At 50.4% G+C, this 17,602-nt stretch overlaps 2 protein-coding genes and 1 long non-coding RNA gene across 3 annotated transcripts; all 3 read left to right on the forward strand.

Moving 5' to 3' along the window:
- The first annotated feature begins 774 nt into the window (after positions 1 to 774).
- On the forward strand, positions 775 to 2,992 carry LOC116885180. The gene is made up of 4 exons (XR_004385992.1): positions 775 to 813; positions 1,491 to 1,562; positions 2,525 to 2,566; positions 2,947 to 2,992. It is a non-coding gene; the product is annotated as an uncharacterized LOC116885180 (long non-coding RNA).
- A 160-nt stretch (positions 2,993 to 3,152) lies between these two features.
- Positions 3,153 to 9,059, forward strand: LOC116885913 (elastin-like). The gene is made up of 8 exons (XM_032887228.1): positions 3,153 to 3,171; positions 3,256 to 3,303; positions 5,957 to 6,049; positions 6,134 to 6,193; positions 7,117 to 7,293; positions 7,664 to 7,717; positions 8,235 to 8,324; positions 9,001 to 9,059. Exons 1-8 carry the CDS (start codon positions 3,153 to 3,155, stop codon positions 9,057 to 9,059), a joined length of 600 nt encoding a protein of 199 aa, XP_032743119.1.
- Positions 9,060 to 11,372: 2,313 nt separating this feature from the next.
- On the forward strand, positions 11,373 to 17,510 carry LOC116885914 (elastin-like). The gene is made up of 7 exons (XM_032887229.1): positions 11,373 to 11,379; positions 12,679 to 12,804; positions 12,888 to 12,947; positions 14,064 to 14,189; positions 14,806 to 14,844; positions 17,193 to 17,306; positions 17,392 to 17,510. Exons 1-7 carry the CDS (start codon positions 11,373 to 11,375, stop codon positions 17,508 to 17,510), a joined length of 591 nt encoding a protein of 196 aa, XP_032743120.1.
- Positions 17,511 to 17,602: the final 92 nt, after the last annotated feature.

The following is a 17,602-nucleotide window of genomic DNA, read 5'->3' on the forward strand; positions in this document are numbered from 1 at the left end:
CTGGGTTCGGTCCCCAGCTCCGAAAAAAAGAACCAAAAAAAAAAAAAGATTCTAAGCTCTTTAGGGAACCTCTGTAGGTATAGGAAGGTACTTCTTATGTCCCAGCCTTGCTCCTGCTGACTAGGAAGGGCAGCACGGTATTCAAAAAGCCCATAGAAGGGTTGGGGATTTAGCTCAGTGGTAGAGCGCTTGCCTGGCGAGCGCAAGGCCCTGGGTTCGGTCCCCAGCTCCGAAAAAAAAAAAAAAAAAAAAAAAAGCCCATAGAGTAAGCCTGACCTAGTGGCATAGGCCTATAATCCCAAGCTATTCAGAGGCAGGAGGCTTGAAAGTTCAAGGTCAACCTGGGCAATTTATGGGGCTACTGTTTCAAATTAAAAGTAAATAAAGAACTGAGGAGTGTGGCTCAGTAGTAGAATGCTTGCTTAGAAGCCCTTAAGTGAATGAATGGGGACAGGGTGAGCCTTAGTGGTAGAGCCCCTGCCTAGAATCCCCCAGTGAGGGGCTGGGGGCATGGCTCAGTGGTAGAGCCCCTGCCTAGAATTCCCCAGTGAGGGACTGGGGGTGTGGCTCAGTGGTAGAGCCCCTGCCTAGAATCCTCCAGTGAGGGGCTGGGGGCGTGGCTCAGTGGTAGAGCAGCTGCCTAGAATCCCCCAGGGAGGGGCTGGGGGCGTGGCACTATGGTAGATCTCTTGTCCATCATAAACAACGGAAGCCTGGAGCCTGTGCTCTGTGCCCCGCCACTCAGTGCTGGGCTACAGCAACAGCTCTTTGTCTTTGCAGGTGTAGGAGGTGGTGCTTTTTCTGGAATCCCAGGTAAGTAAAAGCTGCTCTCCCAAAGTTAAGAGGACACTCTGGGGCTAGATACCCAAAAACCTGTCCATACCTGCCCAATCTCCCTCATGTCTCTCCTTGCAAGGCTTGTTGAAGAGTTTAATCACGCAAGCATGAGGACCTAAGCTCAATCCCCAGAACTCACATTCCAAAACTTAAAAAACAAACAAACAAAACCCAGGCCTCTACCCAAAGGCCACGGCCATGAGCGCTATGGTTCTCAAACTGTGGGTCGCGACCCCCTTGGAAGTCAAGTGACTATATATCTGCTATTCTATATATCAGCTATTTATATTATAATTCATAACCGTGGCATGATTACAGCTATGAAGTAACACAAAATAATTTTATGGTGGGGGCGTTACACAACATGAGGAACTCTATTAAAGGGTCACAGCACTTGAAAGGTTAAGAACCACTGTCCCAACCCAAACTCCATCATTGTGAATCCAAAATGAACCCAGATACCCAGTGGTGCACTAAGGTCTGCACAGATGAGTGTAGGAGTGTGTCTCTTACCTCCTATGTTGACTATCACTGGGGAGTATGTACTGACCCATGACAAAGAGATATGGAGGTTTCCCAAGGCTGCCAGGGAGTTGAGAAGATGCTGCCACCCCAAGGCCTGGAACTTTGATTTACTGTCTTTGTTCTTGCAGGGGTCGGGCCCTTTGGGGGTCAGCAGCCTGGTGTCCCACTGGGTTATCCCATCAAAGCACCAAAGCTGCCAGGTAAGCTAGAGATAGGGTTCAAGATGTTTGACCGGGGTGGAGGGAGATGGTTCAGGGGGTAAAGCACTTGCTGCACAAGTTCAAATCCCCAGAACTCACATAAAGCTGGGTGCAGTAGTGTGTATCTGTGATCCTAGTACTCCTATGCTGAGATGGGGGCGGGGGGACAGAGACAGGAGAGCCATGGGCCAGGTAGCCTGGTGCACACAGCAACAAATAACAAAGAGAGTCTTCCTCAGGTAAGTGGAAGATGCAGACTGACCTAAGGCTGTCTTCTGAATTCCACCTGCACGCAGCGGTATCCACACATATGCACATGCATTAAAACATGCACACATTTACATACATACACACATATGCACAAACATACACACATGTACACTGGTATCCATGCAAACACACACACACACACACACACACACACACACACACACAGAGTGCTCCATCCATCTGTCCATCACCCATTCATCCAACCATCCATTCATCACTCCTTCCTTCTATCCACTTTCCACCTATCCATCTGCCTGTCCATCCATCTGTCCATCACTCCTTCCTTCTATTCACTTTCCACCTATCCATCTGCCTGCCCATCCATCTGTCCATCTGTCTATCACTCCTTCCTTCTATTCACTTTCCACCTATCCATCTGCCTGCCCACCCATCTGTCCATCCATCCATCCATCACTCCTTCTCTCCACCCATTCCTCTGTATCCATCACTTCTCCCTTGTACCCACTTATCTCTCCTCTATCCTGACTTCCTCCAACCTATTCTTTTCCATTCATCTATCATTTCCCTTCTACTAATCCATCTATCCATCCATCCCCTTCTCTCCCTCCATTACACGATTCATCCCTCCGTGATTCATATACCCTGCATACCCCGTCCTCTCACCCATCTCTCCCCTAACTATCCATCCATGCTCTAACCCTTCATCCATCCGTCCTTTATCCTCTCCATAGGTGGCTATGGACTGCCCTATACCAATGGGAAACTGCCCTATGGTAAGTGATGCCCTCATGGGTTTGTAGGGCTCAGATCCTTTCTAGGTAGGGCTGGTAAGGGTGCTGAGGTCCCAGTCATGGGCTAACAAAGCACCTAGCAAGGCACTAGAATAAAAAATCCCCCAAAGACAAAGACTAACTCAGGGAATTTGACCTAGCATTAAGTTGTGGCCCTCTTTCTTATCACAACACCTTGAGCAAGCCATTGTTTCCTTCTCTAAGCCTCAGTTTCTTCATCCGTAAATTGGGATGGCGTCCCCTATGCATGCTTGTACCTGTGTACAGTTTTGTTGGAGGTGACAGGGGAGACTTGGGACAAGTGGGACAGGGGCAGCAAAGTGGCAAGATCTATGTGAGTGACAACCAAAGTGTCTTTACAGGAGTGGCTGGTGCAGGGGGCAAAGCTGGCTACCCAACGGGGACAGGTAAGGGGAAAGAAAATCTCACCTGCTCCCAGCCAAAGGGACACCAGTGTCCCCCATCCCCAGGGACTGTCCAAACCCCCAGCTAACCACCCTGCATGAAGACCTTGGTCCAAGCCTAAACTCTGAGCTGGGTTGGGGCAGCTCTTTGGCCTTTACTAGCTATGACAGCTACATCTGAGTGTCTGTGAGGCTGGGAGCACAGCACTCTGGGGATACCTGGACACCAGCACCATCTTTAGTGTCCCCTCACCTCCCCTCTTCCAGGGGTCGGGTCCCAGGCAGCAGTGGCAGCAGCTAAAGCAGCGAAGTATGGTGAGTGTGCTGGGAACCCTTGCTGTCCTGTGATGGTTAGAAAAACAAGCCAGGTAGTTCCTGTGTCCCCTTATCCCCTTTTCAACAGGACCCATAAATGTAGCTCTCCCTCCCCCTTTCCTCTATCCACCTACCTATCCCTCCATAACTCCCTTCCTCACTCTATCTATCCATAGCCTACCCAGCCATCAACCCCTCTGTCCCTCCATCTTCTCTATCCATTCACCCCTCCTCCTCTCTATCCGTCCCTCTACACTTCCCTCCTTCCCCCATTCCACCCTCCATTGATCCACGCATCCGTTCCTCCACCTCTCCCTTCCAGCATCCATCCCTTATCCGTATGTCCATCACACAGACTTCTCTGCATCCGTCCCTTCACACGTTCTTCCTTCCCTCCTTCCTTCCCTCCCTCCCCTATTCTTCCCTCACTACCTCTGTCAACCTCCTTCCTTTAATCCATCCATCCACTCATCTTTCTATCTCTTCCTTCTTCCCCACATCCATCTCCTATCCATCCACCCGCCCTACCCCTTCCTCCCACACATATTCCTCCCTGATCTGCACACATGTGCCCATCTCTCCATTCAGACCTCTCCCCGGGCCAGTTTCCATCTTGCACCCACTCCCCAATCTATGCCTCCTTCTATCCCTCCCCCCATCCTTCCTCCCCTCCATCCAACGCCCCTTTCTCCACCCACCTATCTCAGGGGATGTGGACAAGACAGAGTCATTATCTCTCCGAGGGGAAAACGAGAGAAGCTAACTGGAGAGTGTGACCTGTCATTCAAGACCTTAGCATACAAGAGGGTTGTCGTCCTGTGGGCCAGGCACGAAGAGCACTGGCTGTGAGGACGCAGCATTTAGGAGGTGGTTGGAATTTTTGAAGACTCCCTCTGCTACATAGCAGATGTGAGGCTACCCTGGGCTACATGAGACCCTGTCTCAAAACAGAAACAAAACAGGAAGGAGGCATCCACTCATAAAGGGTACTGTAGCCATTAGAGAAAGAAATATAGACAGCACCTATATAAGCATTTTAATGGTGTGCATCCATTTCACATATAACTACAAAAAAATGTAACCCCTCCCCAGACCCACGGTCCCTTGGAGAGCATAGCTCTGGCTATGGTGTGCTGGAGGTCAGCTCGCTAGGCTAAAGTTTCTCCACCCAGAAGGCCTTCCTATTTCCAAGTCAGGAGGGGACAGAAGACCCTACTAGCTAAGGGGCAGAAGTTAGAGGAGAAGCTGACCCTGCCCTGTGGAGGCCCCCGGGCTTTTCTCCAGGCCCAGAGGCCCCTTGGCAGACCAGGATTGGTGGGAATAGCTGGGATATGGGAGAGCCTGAAGACAGGGCTGCCAGAACCGGGCAGCCAGACACTTGGATTATGAACTTGGCTGAGCCTTCGGAACACAGGGAAAGGAAGCCTTCAGCATTCCTTTGGGGGCCCCTCTGGCCCAAGGAATGGAGCTTGTGGTTTGTCAGTATGTAGCGGTGATTAGAAAGGGATTTGTCTGCGAACATCGGACTCCCTTAATGAGCAAGTTGAAATGGACACTTTGGGGACAAACCCAAGACTTCGGGGGCAGGAACCATCCCCAAACAAGCCCAGCTGGAGAGACTGAGGCTTGTTCCTGGGTAAGAGGATCGTGAGTAAAAAGCCAGCATCCCACCGGGAAGCCGAGGTAGCAGGATTGATAGATGGTTCAAGGCCAGCCTGAACCACCTAACTGAGACCCTGTCTCACAAAACAGCAGATGGTAAGGGGCCTAGGGAGACAACTCAGTATGGTGCTTGCTACACAGGCAGGAGAACCTGAGTCCCAAGCCCCATAATCCACATTAAAAAGGGAAGCAAGTTAACACATTGATAATCACAGGGCTTGGGTGGTAGAGACAGATAGATACCCACGACTCACTGGCCAGCCAGGCTAGCTGGCACACATGGTCCAAGTAAAAGTGAGAGATCTAGTCTCAGAAATCAAGATTGAGTCTGGGGAGGTGGCTCAGTGGATACAGTGCTTGCTTAGCGACCAGGAGGATCAGAGTTCGGGTTCCCCTTGGAAGGCAGAGACGGAGGGAATTCCTCAGATTCAAGCTGGCTAGTAAGAGTAGCCCTTTTGATTGAGAGACCCTGCCTCAGTAAATAAAGTAAGAGTGCATCAAGGACAGCTCCACAACATCAACCTTAGCCCTCCGCATGCATGTCCATACAGATGCACAAACACCCATATGCATGTGCTCCCACATGCATGGGAAAGCATGCATACACACATACATGTACATACATGTAAGAAAGGGAAAGGGGGAAAAAGTTCCTGAGGAAAGGTTAACATCTGGTCTTGGCACACATATACATACACAAGTATACTCACACACAGACACACACACACACACACAGACACACACACACACACATACGTATGCACACACACACACAGACACACACAGACACACACGTATGCACACACACACAGACACACACACATACGTACACACACACACACAGACACACACACACACGTATGCACACACACACACACACACACACACACACACACACACACACACACACACAGAGCATACTGGCCCCTCTGCAGCTTTTCTGTCTAGTCTCAGAAGCCGCTCTGAAGAGTCACATGGTGCCTTGTCTCAGCAGGTGCTGGAGGAGCTGGAGTCCTCCCTGGTGTTGGAGGGGGTGGCATTCCTGGTGGTGCTGGCGCAATTCCTGGGATTGGAGGCATTACAGGTAATGTTTCTCCCAGCTGGAGGGTGGAGGTGTCCTTGAGGGGCCACAGCGGCAGCACCTCACCCTCTGCGCCTGTCTTTCCAGGCGCTGGAACTCCCGCAGCAGCTGCTGCTGCAAAGGCTGCCGCTAAGGCTGCTAAGTACGGTGAGTGCCCCCCCTCCCACCAAGAAACGGAAGGCTTGGGGCTCTGCATGAACACTGGAGATCTACGAGGATGGTCTCTGCTCCTCTAGGGGCATCTCTGACCTCCCCCAGAAGGAGGCTTTTGTCCATACTGGTCACCGTATCTCAAAGGCATCTCCCACTCTGCATGGAGTTTGCAGGGGAAGGGATGCTGGGGGCGTGGCTCAGTGTTAGAGCACCTGCCTAGAATCCCCCAGTGAGAGACTGGGGGCGTGGCTCAGTGTTAGAGCACCTGCCTAGAATCCCCCAGTGAGGGGTTGGGGGTGTGGCTCAGTGGTAGAGCCCATGCCTAGAATCCCCCAGTTAGGGGCTGGGGGCGTGGCTCAGTGGGAGAGCCCCAGCCTAGAATCCCCCAGTGAGGGGCTGGGGGCATGGCTCAGGGTAGAGCACCTGCCTAGAATCCCCCAGTGAGGGGCTGGGGGCGTGGCTCAGAGGTAGAGCCCCTGCCTAGAATCCCCTAGTTGGGGACTAGGGTATGACTCAGGGGTAGAGTGGTGGTGTATGCAAAGTCCTGGTTTCAATTCCCAGTACTGAAAGTTAAAATATGATAACAAAAGAGCAAAACAAAAACAAACAACACACACACACACATACACACACACACACAATCTAGGATCCTATAGCAGACATTTTGATTTTGCTTTAGAATCAGTCATGTTATTCCAGCTACATCTCCAAACTAGAGGTCCCTTTGAGCTCCATCTTAATCCATCCCTTGCTCCCTGATGAGTTGGATCCTTATAGAGGGATCACCAACCCATCTGCATGGAATCCTTCACGCAATACAGACTGTGAGCCCCAAAGCTGACCCATATACCTGCCCTGGGAGGCCTACAGAGGTCCCCACAAGGCTCAGTCTGGGACAATCCTCTTTCTATCTACAGGAGCTGCTGGAGGCTTAGTGCCTGGTGGACCAGGAGTTAGGGTCCCAGGTGCTGGAATCCCAGGTGTTGGGATCCCAGGTGTCGGTGGCATTCCAGGTGTTGGTGGTATTCCAGGTGTTGGCATCCCAGGTGTTGGGGGCCCTGGTATCGGAGGTCCAGGCATAGTGGGTGGACCAGGTAAGTGGCACTTTTGTGTGTGTGTGTGTGCGTGTGTGTGTGTGTGTGTGTGTGTGTGTGTGGTTTTCTGGTGTGGGGTTTTTATTTCCTCTGCTTTCTTGCACACCCATCCAGTCATTTATCTAACCATCCATCAATCAGCAAATGGACAGAGAGCTGGTGGGTGGGTAGGTGGATTGACACCTAAGGACAGAGAGCAAATTGATAGACAGACGTGACAGAGGGTGAATGAATAGATGAGCAGATATCACTGCTCTACAGATAATAATATTTTTTAAAAACACAGTAACAGACAGGTAGACGGGGAGATATACATTGACCATCTCTCCTCCATTCTCTCCTGAGCATTGTGTCCCCTTGATCTCTCCAGGGGCTGTGTCACCAGCTGCAGCTGCCAAAGCTGCTGCCAAAGCTGCCAAGTATGGTAAGTACCCGGCCATCCCTGCTCTGACTTCCACTGGCCAGGGTAAGAAGCCCTTCATCCTCTTGCCTGGAGGAGAGCAGCTCACCCAGGGAAAGCTCCAGGCAGAGCTACTTAGAGCCATTAGATCCCAGGATAGTGTCTCTCCAATTGTCTCCCACCAAGAAGCCATGTTGCTAAGTGATAGGACCACCCCAGGAAGTCATCCCCAATCTAGAGAGTGTCCCTACTCGTCCATGCTTTGGCCAAAGTCCTTTCAAAGGACAGAAGGCCTGGTTGGAGTAAACCCACTCACTTCACCATAACAAAAGGGCGCTTCCCCCCAAATACCCAGGGAAGGCAATCAGGAAAGACTAGGGTTCGTGGAGGAGACTGGTCAGGGTCCCCAGGAATCCCAGTTTCCTGTTCTCAGGAACTGACTTAAAGGAAGCCTGCATCCTTTCTCCCAACCAGTGAGCATCCTTCCAGACCGTGTCTAACATCATTAGAGACTCTCTACATGATCCTCTCTCTTCCACAGGAGCCAGAGGTGGAGTTGGCATCCCGACATACGGGGTTGGTGCTGGTGGCTTTCCTGGCTATGGTGTTGGAGCTGGAGTTGGACTTGGAGGTATCTTATCCCCGTGAACTTTAGTTTCATCTCTGGGAAGTTGGGGGAAGAGAAATGGGTGTTTCAAGTCATGCAGGGAGTTGGAGAGTAGATGTGGGCTTTGATGTGCTAGGGAAAGAGAGGCAATCTTCATAGCATTTAGGAGCTGAGAAAGCTATGATCCTTGCTCAGCAGTACTCTGGGCAAATGAACACCCACCCATCCATTTTTCTGTCTATCTATTAATCTATTCATATATATTTGTGTGTGTGTATATATATATACATATATATATTTTTCATCCAGTCATACATCCATCTATTTATCCATTCACCTGCCCTTTAATCTATTGCCTAATCATCCACTTATCCATCCACCCCGTCATCTCATTTGTCCGTACATCCATACACCATCTATCTCCCAGTCATCCATATATCTACCCATACATGTATACACACATCTCTCCAGCCATCTGTGTATCCATCCATTTATCTATCTGTCTGTATACTTATCCTTCAATCTATGCATCCATTCATCCACCATTTACCTATCTGTCCACTGATCCATTCACTCACCCATCCAACCAGCCTTCTAACCACCTACCTACTCCCCTACCTGCCTGACCACTGCCTTCCACCTCCCCAACCTCTTAACTTACGTATCCATGTTCCCACCTGCTCTTCCCTTTTTCCTGCAGGTGCAAGCCAAGCTGCTGCTGCTGCTGCTGCTGCCAAAGCTGCCAAATACGGTAAGTGACTTTGTCCTGTCTGATGCCCTTCTCTCAGTGGAATCCAGGCTCTGAGTGGGCAAAAATGCAAATCCACAACCCCCATCTTTCTTCTAAACCATACTCAACTCTCGCCATTTCAATTTGCTGTTAAGACTACTGGTACTTTGTTTGCCAGCTCACTCCAAAAAAGTGAGTTGAAGGTGCCAGACAAGTCTGCCTCCTACCTCCCTCTCCATTTATACATACATACATACATACATACATACATACATACATACATGTGGGTGAGTGGATGGTGGATGGATGGATGGTTGGATGGATGGATGGATGGATGAGGTGAATGCAGGGGTTCATTCTTCTCTCTTCCAGGTGCCGGAGGCCTGGTGCCAGGTGCAGTACCAGGTGCACTGCCAGGTGCAGTACCAGGTGCACTGCCAGGTGCACTACCAGGTGCACTACCAGGTGCAGTACCAGGTGCACTGCCAGGTGCAGTGCCAGGTGTGCCGGGCACTGGTGGAGTGCCAGGTGAGCCATGTTTCCCATCCAGAGATGGGTTTGTATTGTCTTATAGAAGAGGCATGGGGCTTGACATTTTACAGATAGAAAAACTGATACCAGAGATGAGTTGGGTAACAGGGAGAGCTTCCCCTAAATCAGTTGAATGGGGAGGGGCCCTCTGTAGGGGCCTGGTTGCTGATCCCTGACAAGCTTCTCACTTCCTGGGGAGACTCAGCCAGCTCTAGAGAGCCTCCTGATGACCAGAGTTCAGTGATCTACCGTTTATTCTGGGGTATTTCTAGTTCCTTACAAACAGATGACCCTTTACTCAGGTGGCCTTAGGTACTTTGTTATCCACCAATCAGAGGTCAAAGGGAGATGATTGAAAGACCTTGGTATTCGAGGACCCCCTTCTTACTTAGGTTAGGTGTGGCTTTTCCAATCTCTCTTCTGCATGCTTTTCCCCGTCTAGGATAAAACCACCCTTCTGCACTTTTTGTTTATAAAGAAACTAGGACTAGGAGTGTGGCTAAGTGGTGATATACTTGCTGAACATGCAAAAAGACATCAGGTTCATTTCTGATATTGCAAAGAAAGAAGGGGCACTCCGAGGGTAAAGGTATTTGCAGCCAAGCCTGAGGACCCGAGACTGAATCCTGAAAATCCACATGTTTAAATGAGAGGAATGACTTGCACAAGTTGTCTTCTAACACCCATATATGTGCTGGGGCACATGCAAGCATGCACACACACAAATGCATACATAAATTGGTTCATTAATTAATGTATATTTTAGAAGGAGAGAGAGGAAATGATACAGGGAGATGACTAACATTTGCATTACAGTAAGTTTAGTGGCCAGAGGTTGAATCCCCAGGATCTACATAAAAGCCAGTGGACATGGTAGCCTGCCTGTACTGTTAAGATATGGGTGGTAGGGGTTGGGGATTTAGCTCAGTGGTAGAGCACTTGCCTAACAAGCGCAAGGCCCTGGGTTGGTCCCCAGCTCCAAAAAAAAAAAAAAAAAAAAAAAAAGATATGGGTGGTAGAGACAGGGACTCCCCAGACCTAACTGGCTAGCTAGAATAGATAAGATAGCAAGCTCTGGATTCAGTGAGAGAACCTGCCTCAAAGTACTTTGTGGGATCAGAAACATGGAGGACCTCTATGAATGTTGTGATTCCTGTTCTCGTATGTGGGAAGAAACCTCTCAGAATTCCCCAAAACAGATCTATATATTCAATACTTTCTTAGTTAAATCTCTGACAAAACTTTTGTAAACATGTGTGTGAAGGCATGCACTTAAAAAAAAAAAAAAAAAACAAAGGTGAGGAAGGAGTCATTTCCAATGACAGCTTGGGATAAAGGTGCTACGAGGAAGTTTTTAATTAAGAGCATCCCTAGACAGGACTGAAATCCCCATAGGCCCAAGCCAAGCAGGGACATGCCCAAGTGCCCTGCAGGGGGCAGCAACAGCATCAAGCCTAGACCCAGGCCACCCTCATCGCTCTTCATGGTGCCCAGAGAGGGATAATCATGGTGGGCTCTGGAAGGGATAGGTAATAATAAAGGAGGGTTGAGGGTCATCTTCTGCTCTCTTTATCCAAATAGGAGCAGGTACCCCTGCGGCTGCAGCTGCTGCCGCCGCCGCCGCCAAGGCAGCTGCCAAAGCAGGCCAGTATGGTAAGTTGTCCCTATCCGTTGACCCCAGACCATAGGCTTCTCATACCTTCTGCTGAGGAGCTAAGGGTGGCCTTGAACCCTCCATGTGCTGGGATTCCAGGCATGTGGTGCAAGCTTTGTTTATGCAGTACTAGGGGACAGAACCCAGGGCTTTCTTCATGCCACGTGAGTGCTCTACTTATCTAAGCCACATCCCCAGCCCTAAGTATGAGCTGTTCTCATAGCCTTTAGTTTATCTGCTCCCCTCTAGCAGGGTAGAACTGCCAAGGTCTCCATGACCTGCCCCCACCTACTTCTGAAAACTCCTGGTTCCCCAAATCCAACTAGGATGAGTTCTCTTCTGAATCTTAAGCTAGAGTCCAGCCTTATCCCCTTGAAGGGCTGCATTTCTTGATAGATGTCTAGGTCACCCTCAATAGCCCTAAGAATGTATGTATTTCCTAAATGTGATTAATCCTGAATATTATTAATGGTAGGTGCTCTACTTCTAGGAGCTCAGTTGGGGTCTCATCATAGGCTGGGGGTGGGGGCAGGTGGAGACTTGGCCTTATTAAATTTGGGAGCCAGGCCTAGTGGTCCTGGCATGTAATCCCAGCTATTCAAGGAGCTAAGGCAAGGGCATTGAAAGTTCAAGGCCAGGCTGAGAAATTTAGTGAGACCCTGTCTCAAAGTAAAATAAATAAATAAATAATAACAACGACAATAATAATAATAACAATAATAATAATAATAATAATAATAATAATAATAATAATAATAGTAATGGACCTTTTCAGCAGCAGCAGCGTAACGCCTGCTTAGAATCCCCCTGTGAGGGTACTGAAAGTGTGGCTCAGAGGTAGAGCACCTGCCTAGAATCCTCCAATGACAGGCTGGGGGTGTGGCTCAGTGGTAGAGCCCCTGCCTAGAATCCCCCAATGAGGGGGCTGGGGGCGTGGCTCAGTGGTAGAGTACCTGCCTAGAATCCTCCACTGAGGGGCTGGGGGCGTGGCTCAGTGGTAGAGCCCCTGCCTAGAATCCCCCAGTGAGGGGCTGGGGGCGTGGCTCAGTGGTAGAGCCCCTGCCTAGAATCCCCCAGTGAGGGGCTGGGGGCGTGGCTCAGTGGTAGAGCACTTAGCTAGTATGTTCAAGGCCTCCCATTTATTCGCTAATACTAAAAGGGAAAACAGTAAAACAAACAACAAAGAACAAAACTGCTTGTTTTCCATCATCCTCAAGCAAGCCTCCAACGTATCCCTGTCCCTCGAAAGGTTACAAATTACTGGATTTACACCTGACTCTTATTAAATAGGAGCAAAAAGAGGCCCAGCAAGGGGAAGTATCTGCCCCAAGATCACACAGCAAGTCTTTACCAGGACTGGGAAGAGAACCCACAGTTCCTGACCCAACTGAAGACTCTTTTCAACAGCTCCTGCCCTCTTTGTTTGGGTCTTGGTTATAGATGAACTATTCCTTTTCTTTTAGGTTTGGGCCCTGGTGTTGGTGGCGTTCCCGGTGGAGTTGGTGGGCTTCCCGGTGGAGTTGGCCCTGGTGGTGTTACTGGTATTGGAACTGGTCCTGGCACCGGCCTTGTACCTGGTGATCTTGGAGGTGAGCTATGGTGGGTGGGTGGGTCTGGGGGTTCCCCGGAGCCCCCATGGGTGCCATTTTGAATGTTCTTCCTCTCTCTTCAGGAGCAGGGACACCAGCTGCTGCCAAATCTGCTGCTAAGGCGGCTGCCAAAGCCCAGTACAGTGAGTGCACTGTGATTTCTCTCTGCTGTCCCCACCCACCCAGTCAGGGCACACAACCCCAGCGCAGCCACAGGAAACAACCTCTCGGATCCATCCTTACCGTCCTTAGGTCCCCTGTGGCATCTAGCAGAGGGCTCAGAAGTACAGACTCAGCAAGAGGGAGGCCTGGCTTCACCTCTTGGTTCCCAAGATAGCTGAGTGACTTCCGACTTCCTTTAACTTATATATGAAGTGTAGGGTCAACGGCATGGCTACACACAGAAGGTCACTAGGAGAATGTAAGAGGTTCAGGGTGAGGACATGGTTCAGGTGGTAGAGTGCTGACCTAGCATGCATGACTCCCCTGGCTTCCATCCCCAGTACTGCCCAAACCAGGCATGGTGGTGCATGCCTCTAATCCCATCCCAAGGCTTGTAAGATAGATACAACAGAACCAGAAATCCAAGAGCACCTTCAGTTCAAGTCCAACCTTGGTACATGAGACCTAGGCAGGAGTGGAAATTAAATAGAGTTTCTCCAAGAGCTAGGAGTGGTAGTGCACACCTCTAATTCCAGCACTTGAGAGGCAGAGGTAGGCAGATCTCTGTGAGTTCAATGCCAGCCTGGTCTATATATAATTTCAGGCCAGCCAAGGCAACATAATGAGACCTTATCTCAAAAAAAATAAAATAAAATAAAATAAAATAAAAATAAATTAAAAAACAATAACAGCTGGGGCTGGAGACATGACTCAAGGGTTAAAAGCCCTGACTGCTCTTCCAGAATTGACCTGGGTTCAATTCCCAGAATGTACATAGCAGCTCTCAACTGTCTATAACTCCAAGATCTGACACTCAAACAGACAAGCATACAGGCAAAACACAAAGGCACATAAAATAAAAATAAATAAAAATAATTTAGAAACACAATAATAAAAACATGTACTCTGGTGTAAGTCTGCAGATAAGGACTAAGCTGGGGAGAAGCCTGCTGCTCCCTTGGAGGCCTGAATCATCTCCTGAGTAGGGCACCTCCCCAGGGGCAACATTGCATATAATATACATATATTATATATATATACATATATATATATATATAAAACCATTTACCATTTACTACTGTCCTCTCTCTCTACAGGGGCTGCTGCTGGGCTTGGGGCCGGTGTCCCTGGACTTGGGGTTGGTGCTGGTGTCCCCGGATTTGGGGCCGGTGCTGGTGGATTTGGGGCTGGTGCTGGTGTCCCTGGATTTGGAGCTGGAGCAGGTAAGGAAAAACCCTAGAATTCAGTAGAAAGTGCCCTTGAACTCAAAGAAAGAGGATCCACCTCCTCCCAGGACGCCATCCCTACCCAGCATCCTCCGGGCCAGTCTGTCACCATTCTATAATTGCTCTAGGACAAGGACGCCAATAGGGACCCCAGTTCTTCATCATGTGACTGCTGAGCCTTACTCTGTGCCCAGTCACAGGCAGGTTACCCTGGGCCTAGAGGGTATAAGAAGGGACAAGCCGGCTGGAGAGATGGCTCAGTGGTTAGGAGCACTGACTGCTCTTCCAGAGGTCCTGAGTTCAAATCCCAGCAACCGCATGGTGGCTTACAACCGTCTGTAATGGGATCTGATGCCCTCTTACCAAATCAATAAATCATTCTTTATAAAAAGGGACAAGCACAGGTCAGCCCTCAGGGAGTCCCAGGTGAACAATGTCAGGGTTAAATACCGAAGAACACAAGTAGAACCCCCGTGTCTGGAGTGCCATAGAGTTTCAGGGCTTTAAAACGCATGATCTAGGCAGAAGAAGTCAGGGTGGGCTTCCTGGAAGAGGCAGCAGCACGCCAGGTCCTGAGCTCAGCAGCTGGACCTCTCTTCCCCTTTTTCTACAGTTCCTGGATCCCTGGCTGCATCCAAAGCTGCTAAATACGGTGAGTGCCGCACACCAACTGGTCCCCTGGTCACCCCACCAGCCTTGGCAGTGTAGGTAGGGCTGAGCGGTCATTCTGAAGGACATCTGAATGGCCGCCATAGTCCTACCACCTGCCTACTAACCACCGTGGCAGCCAAACACACCTGCTGTGCCGGATGCGGTAGAACACACTTATCATCCCAGCTCTTGGAAAGTGGAAGGAGGAGGCTACCCTCGGCTACAGGGAGAGTCCAAAGCCAACCCTGTCTCACCCATGACAACTCATGTCTCCAAGCTTCACTCCGACCCTGACAGTGTCCGTGGAACACAGGGATGTTGGGCCTACGAGGCTGGGCACCTTCAGCCTCCACTCCACTCCGCCTGTTGGCCAAGGAGCTTGTGGGGCTGTGGATATTCTTCGTGGAGGCCTCCCCGGGGCCTCCTCCCTCCTGTCCTGTCAGCATGACTTTGCCCAATCCACACCCGCCTGGAGGACGTGGCAGACCCGCCTGCCTTGCCACTTGGCACTCTGGCCAGACCCACACTGTCTGTGACCCCCACATTCCTGGCCTCCTAAAGAGCCAGGCAGGGGGGCCTCTGCCAGGGATGCGCCAACTGGCCACAGTTTGTCTACTTGAGGCCAGTTTCCACCTCGGAAAATCCCATTCCTCAGCTATGCGCGCGCGCGCAGACACACACACACACACACACACACACACACACACACACACACACACACACACACGCACGCAGCCCCTGGTCACCCACAGCTTCCTCTCAGGTTCCTTGCCAGCTGCTCTTGGCCCTAGACAACAGACTTTACCAGGGAAACACACTAAGGATCTCCTGGGTCCTTTCCTGCCCTTAGGACCTTGAGCACTGCATTCTGTTTAACCCCTCCTTTGCCCCAACCTTCTCACCTGCAAAACTGGTGTGACTGCCTGGCATGGCAGACCACACCTGTGAGGCCAGCTTTTCCAAGGCTGAGGCAGGAGAATCTCAGGTTCAAAGGTAGCATGTCCTAAACGTCGAGAGCCTGTCTCAGAAAAAAACAAAAACAAAAAAAACAAAACAATAAAAAAGAGATGAGTGCCTAACAGGAAACCCCAGTGATGGGCTGGGGGCGTGGCTTAGTGGTAGAGCCCCTGCCTAGAATCCCCCAGTGAGGGGCTGGGGGCGTGGCTTAGTGGTAGAGAGCTTACCTAGAATCCCCCAGTGAGGGGTTGGGGGCGTGGCTCAGTGATAGAGCTCCTGCCTAGAATCCCCCAGTGATGGGGCTGGGGCGTGGCTCAGTGGTAGAGCCCCTGCCTAGAATCCCCCAGTGATGGGCTGGGGGCGTGGCTTAGTGGTAGAGCATCTGCTTAGAACCCCCAGTGAGGGGCTGGGGGCGTGGCTTAGTGGTAGAGCCCCTGCCTAGAATCCCCCAGTGAGGGGCTGGGGGCGTGGCTTAGTGGTAGAGCCCCTGCCTAGAATCCCCCAGTGAGAGGCTGGGGGCGTGGCTTAGTGGTAGAGCACCTGCCTAGAATCCCCCAGTGAGGGGCTGGGCATGTGATTCACTGGTAGAGGACTTCCCTAGAATCCCACAGGCCTAGGTTGCATTTCTGCCTTATGCTCCCAGGGTATGAACACATCTTTGAAAAATAGGGGTCTGAAGGTCATTCTAGCAGTCAGGAAGCTGAAATGGAACCAATAGGTCATGAGTTCTAGGTCAGTCTCAGCAACTTAGTGAGACTATCTCACTAGAATAAAAGGAAAAGAAAAGAAAAAAAGTAGGGGCTGGAGAGATGGCCTGGTGGTTTAGAGCACTGACTGCTCTAAAGTCCAGCTCTGACTCCAGAAGTCCTGAGTTCAAATCCCAGCAACTGCATGGTGGCTCACAACCATCTGTAATGGGATTCGATGCCCTCTTCTGGTGTGTCTGAAGACAGCTACAGTGTACTCATATACATAAAATAAATAAATCTTAGAGAAAGGAAAAAGTAGCTGGTAGTGATGGTGCATGCCTTTAATCCCAACATTGAGGAGGCAGAAGTAGGTAGATCTCAGAGTTCAAGGCCAGCCTGGTCTATAGATTGAGTTTAGGATAGCCAGGGCTACACAGAGAAACTCTGTCTTGGAGAAAGAAACACAAAACAAAAAACAAAAACAAAAACAAACAAACAAAAAAAAAACCCAAGAGTCAAAAGAACAAAGTTCCAGACATAGATATAGCATACGCCTATAAATCTCAGCACTTGGGAGGTAGAAGCAGGAAGGTCAAGAGTTCAAAGCCATCCTCAGCCATGTAGAAAACCCAAAGCCAACGGGGGCTATAAGTGATCTGGTCTTCAAACAGCTAACGTATGTCCCTTGGTCCTCTCTCCACAGGAGCAGCAGGTGGCCTTGGAGGGCCTGGAGGACTTGGTGGGCCTGGAGGACTTGGTGGGCCTGGAGGACTCGGTGGGCCTGGAGGACTCGGTGGTGTTCCTGGTGGAGTAGCAGGTATATTTTTGCTATCCCAACAATGGGTTGTCTGGGAATGGAGACTAACCAATACAGTCCCTCCTTGAGCCCCTTGTGTTCCCAGGAGGTGCACCTGCTGCTGCCGCTGCTGCCAAAGCTGCCGCTAAGGCTGCCCAGTACGGTAAGCAAGAGTTCAGCTTCCCTGGTCCATCCCTGAGCCCCCGGGGCCTAGCCACTTCCTAGTCATTGGGTATCCTGGAAATGATATGGGAGCTCAGGGTTTTAATGAGAGTCTTCTAACACTGTGTGTAATGCATGGGTCTCCATCCTCTCAG

Source organism: Rattus rattus, chromosome 16, assembly GCF_011064425.1.
Source record: "Rattus rattus isolate New Zealand chromosome 16, Rrattus_CSIRO_v1, whole genome shotgun sequence".
NCBI classification, from domain to species: Eukaryota; Metazoa; Chordata; class Mammalia; order Rodentia; family Muridae; genus Rattus; species Rattus rattus.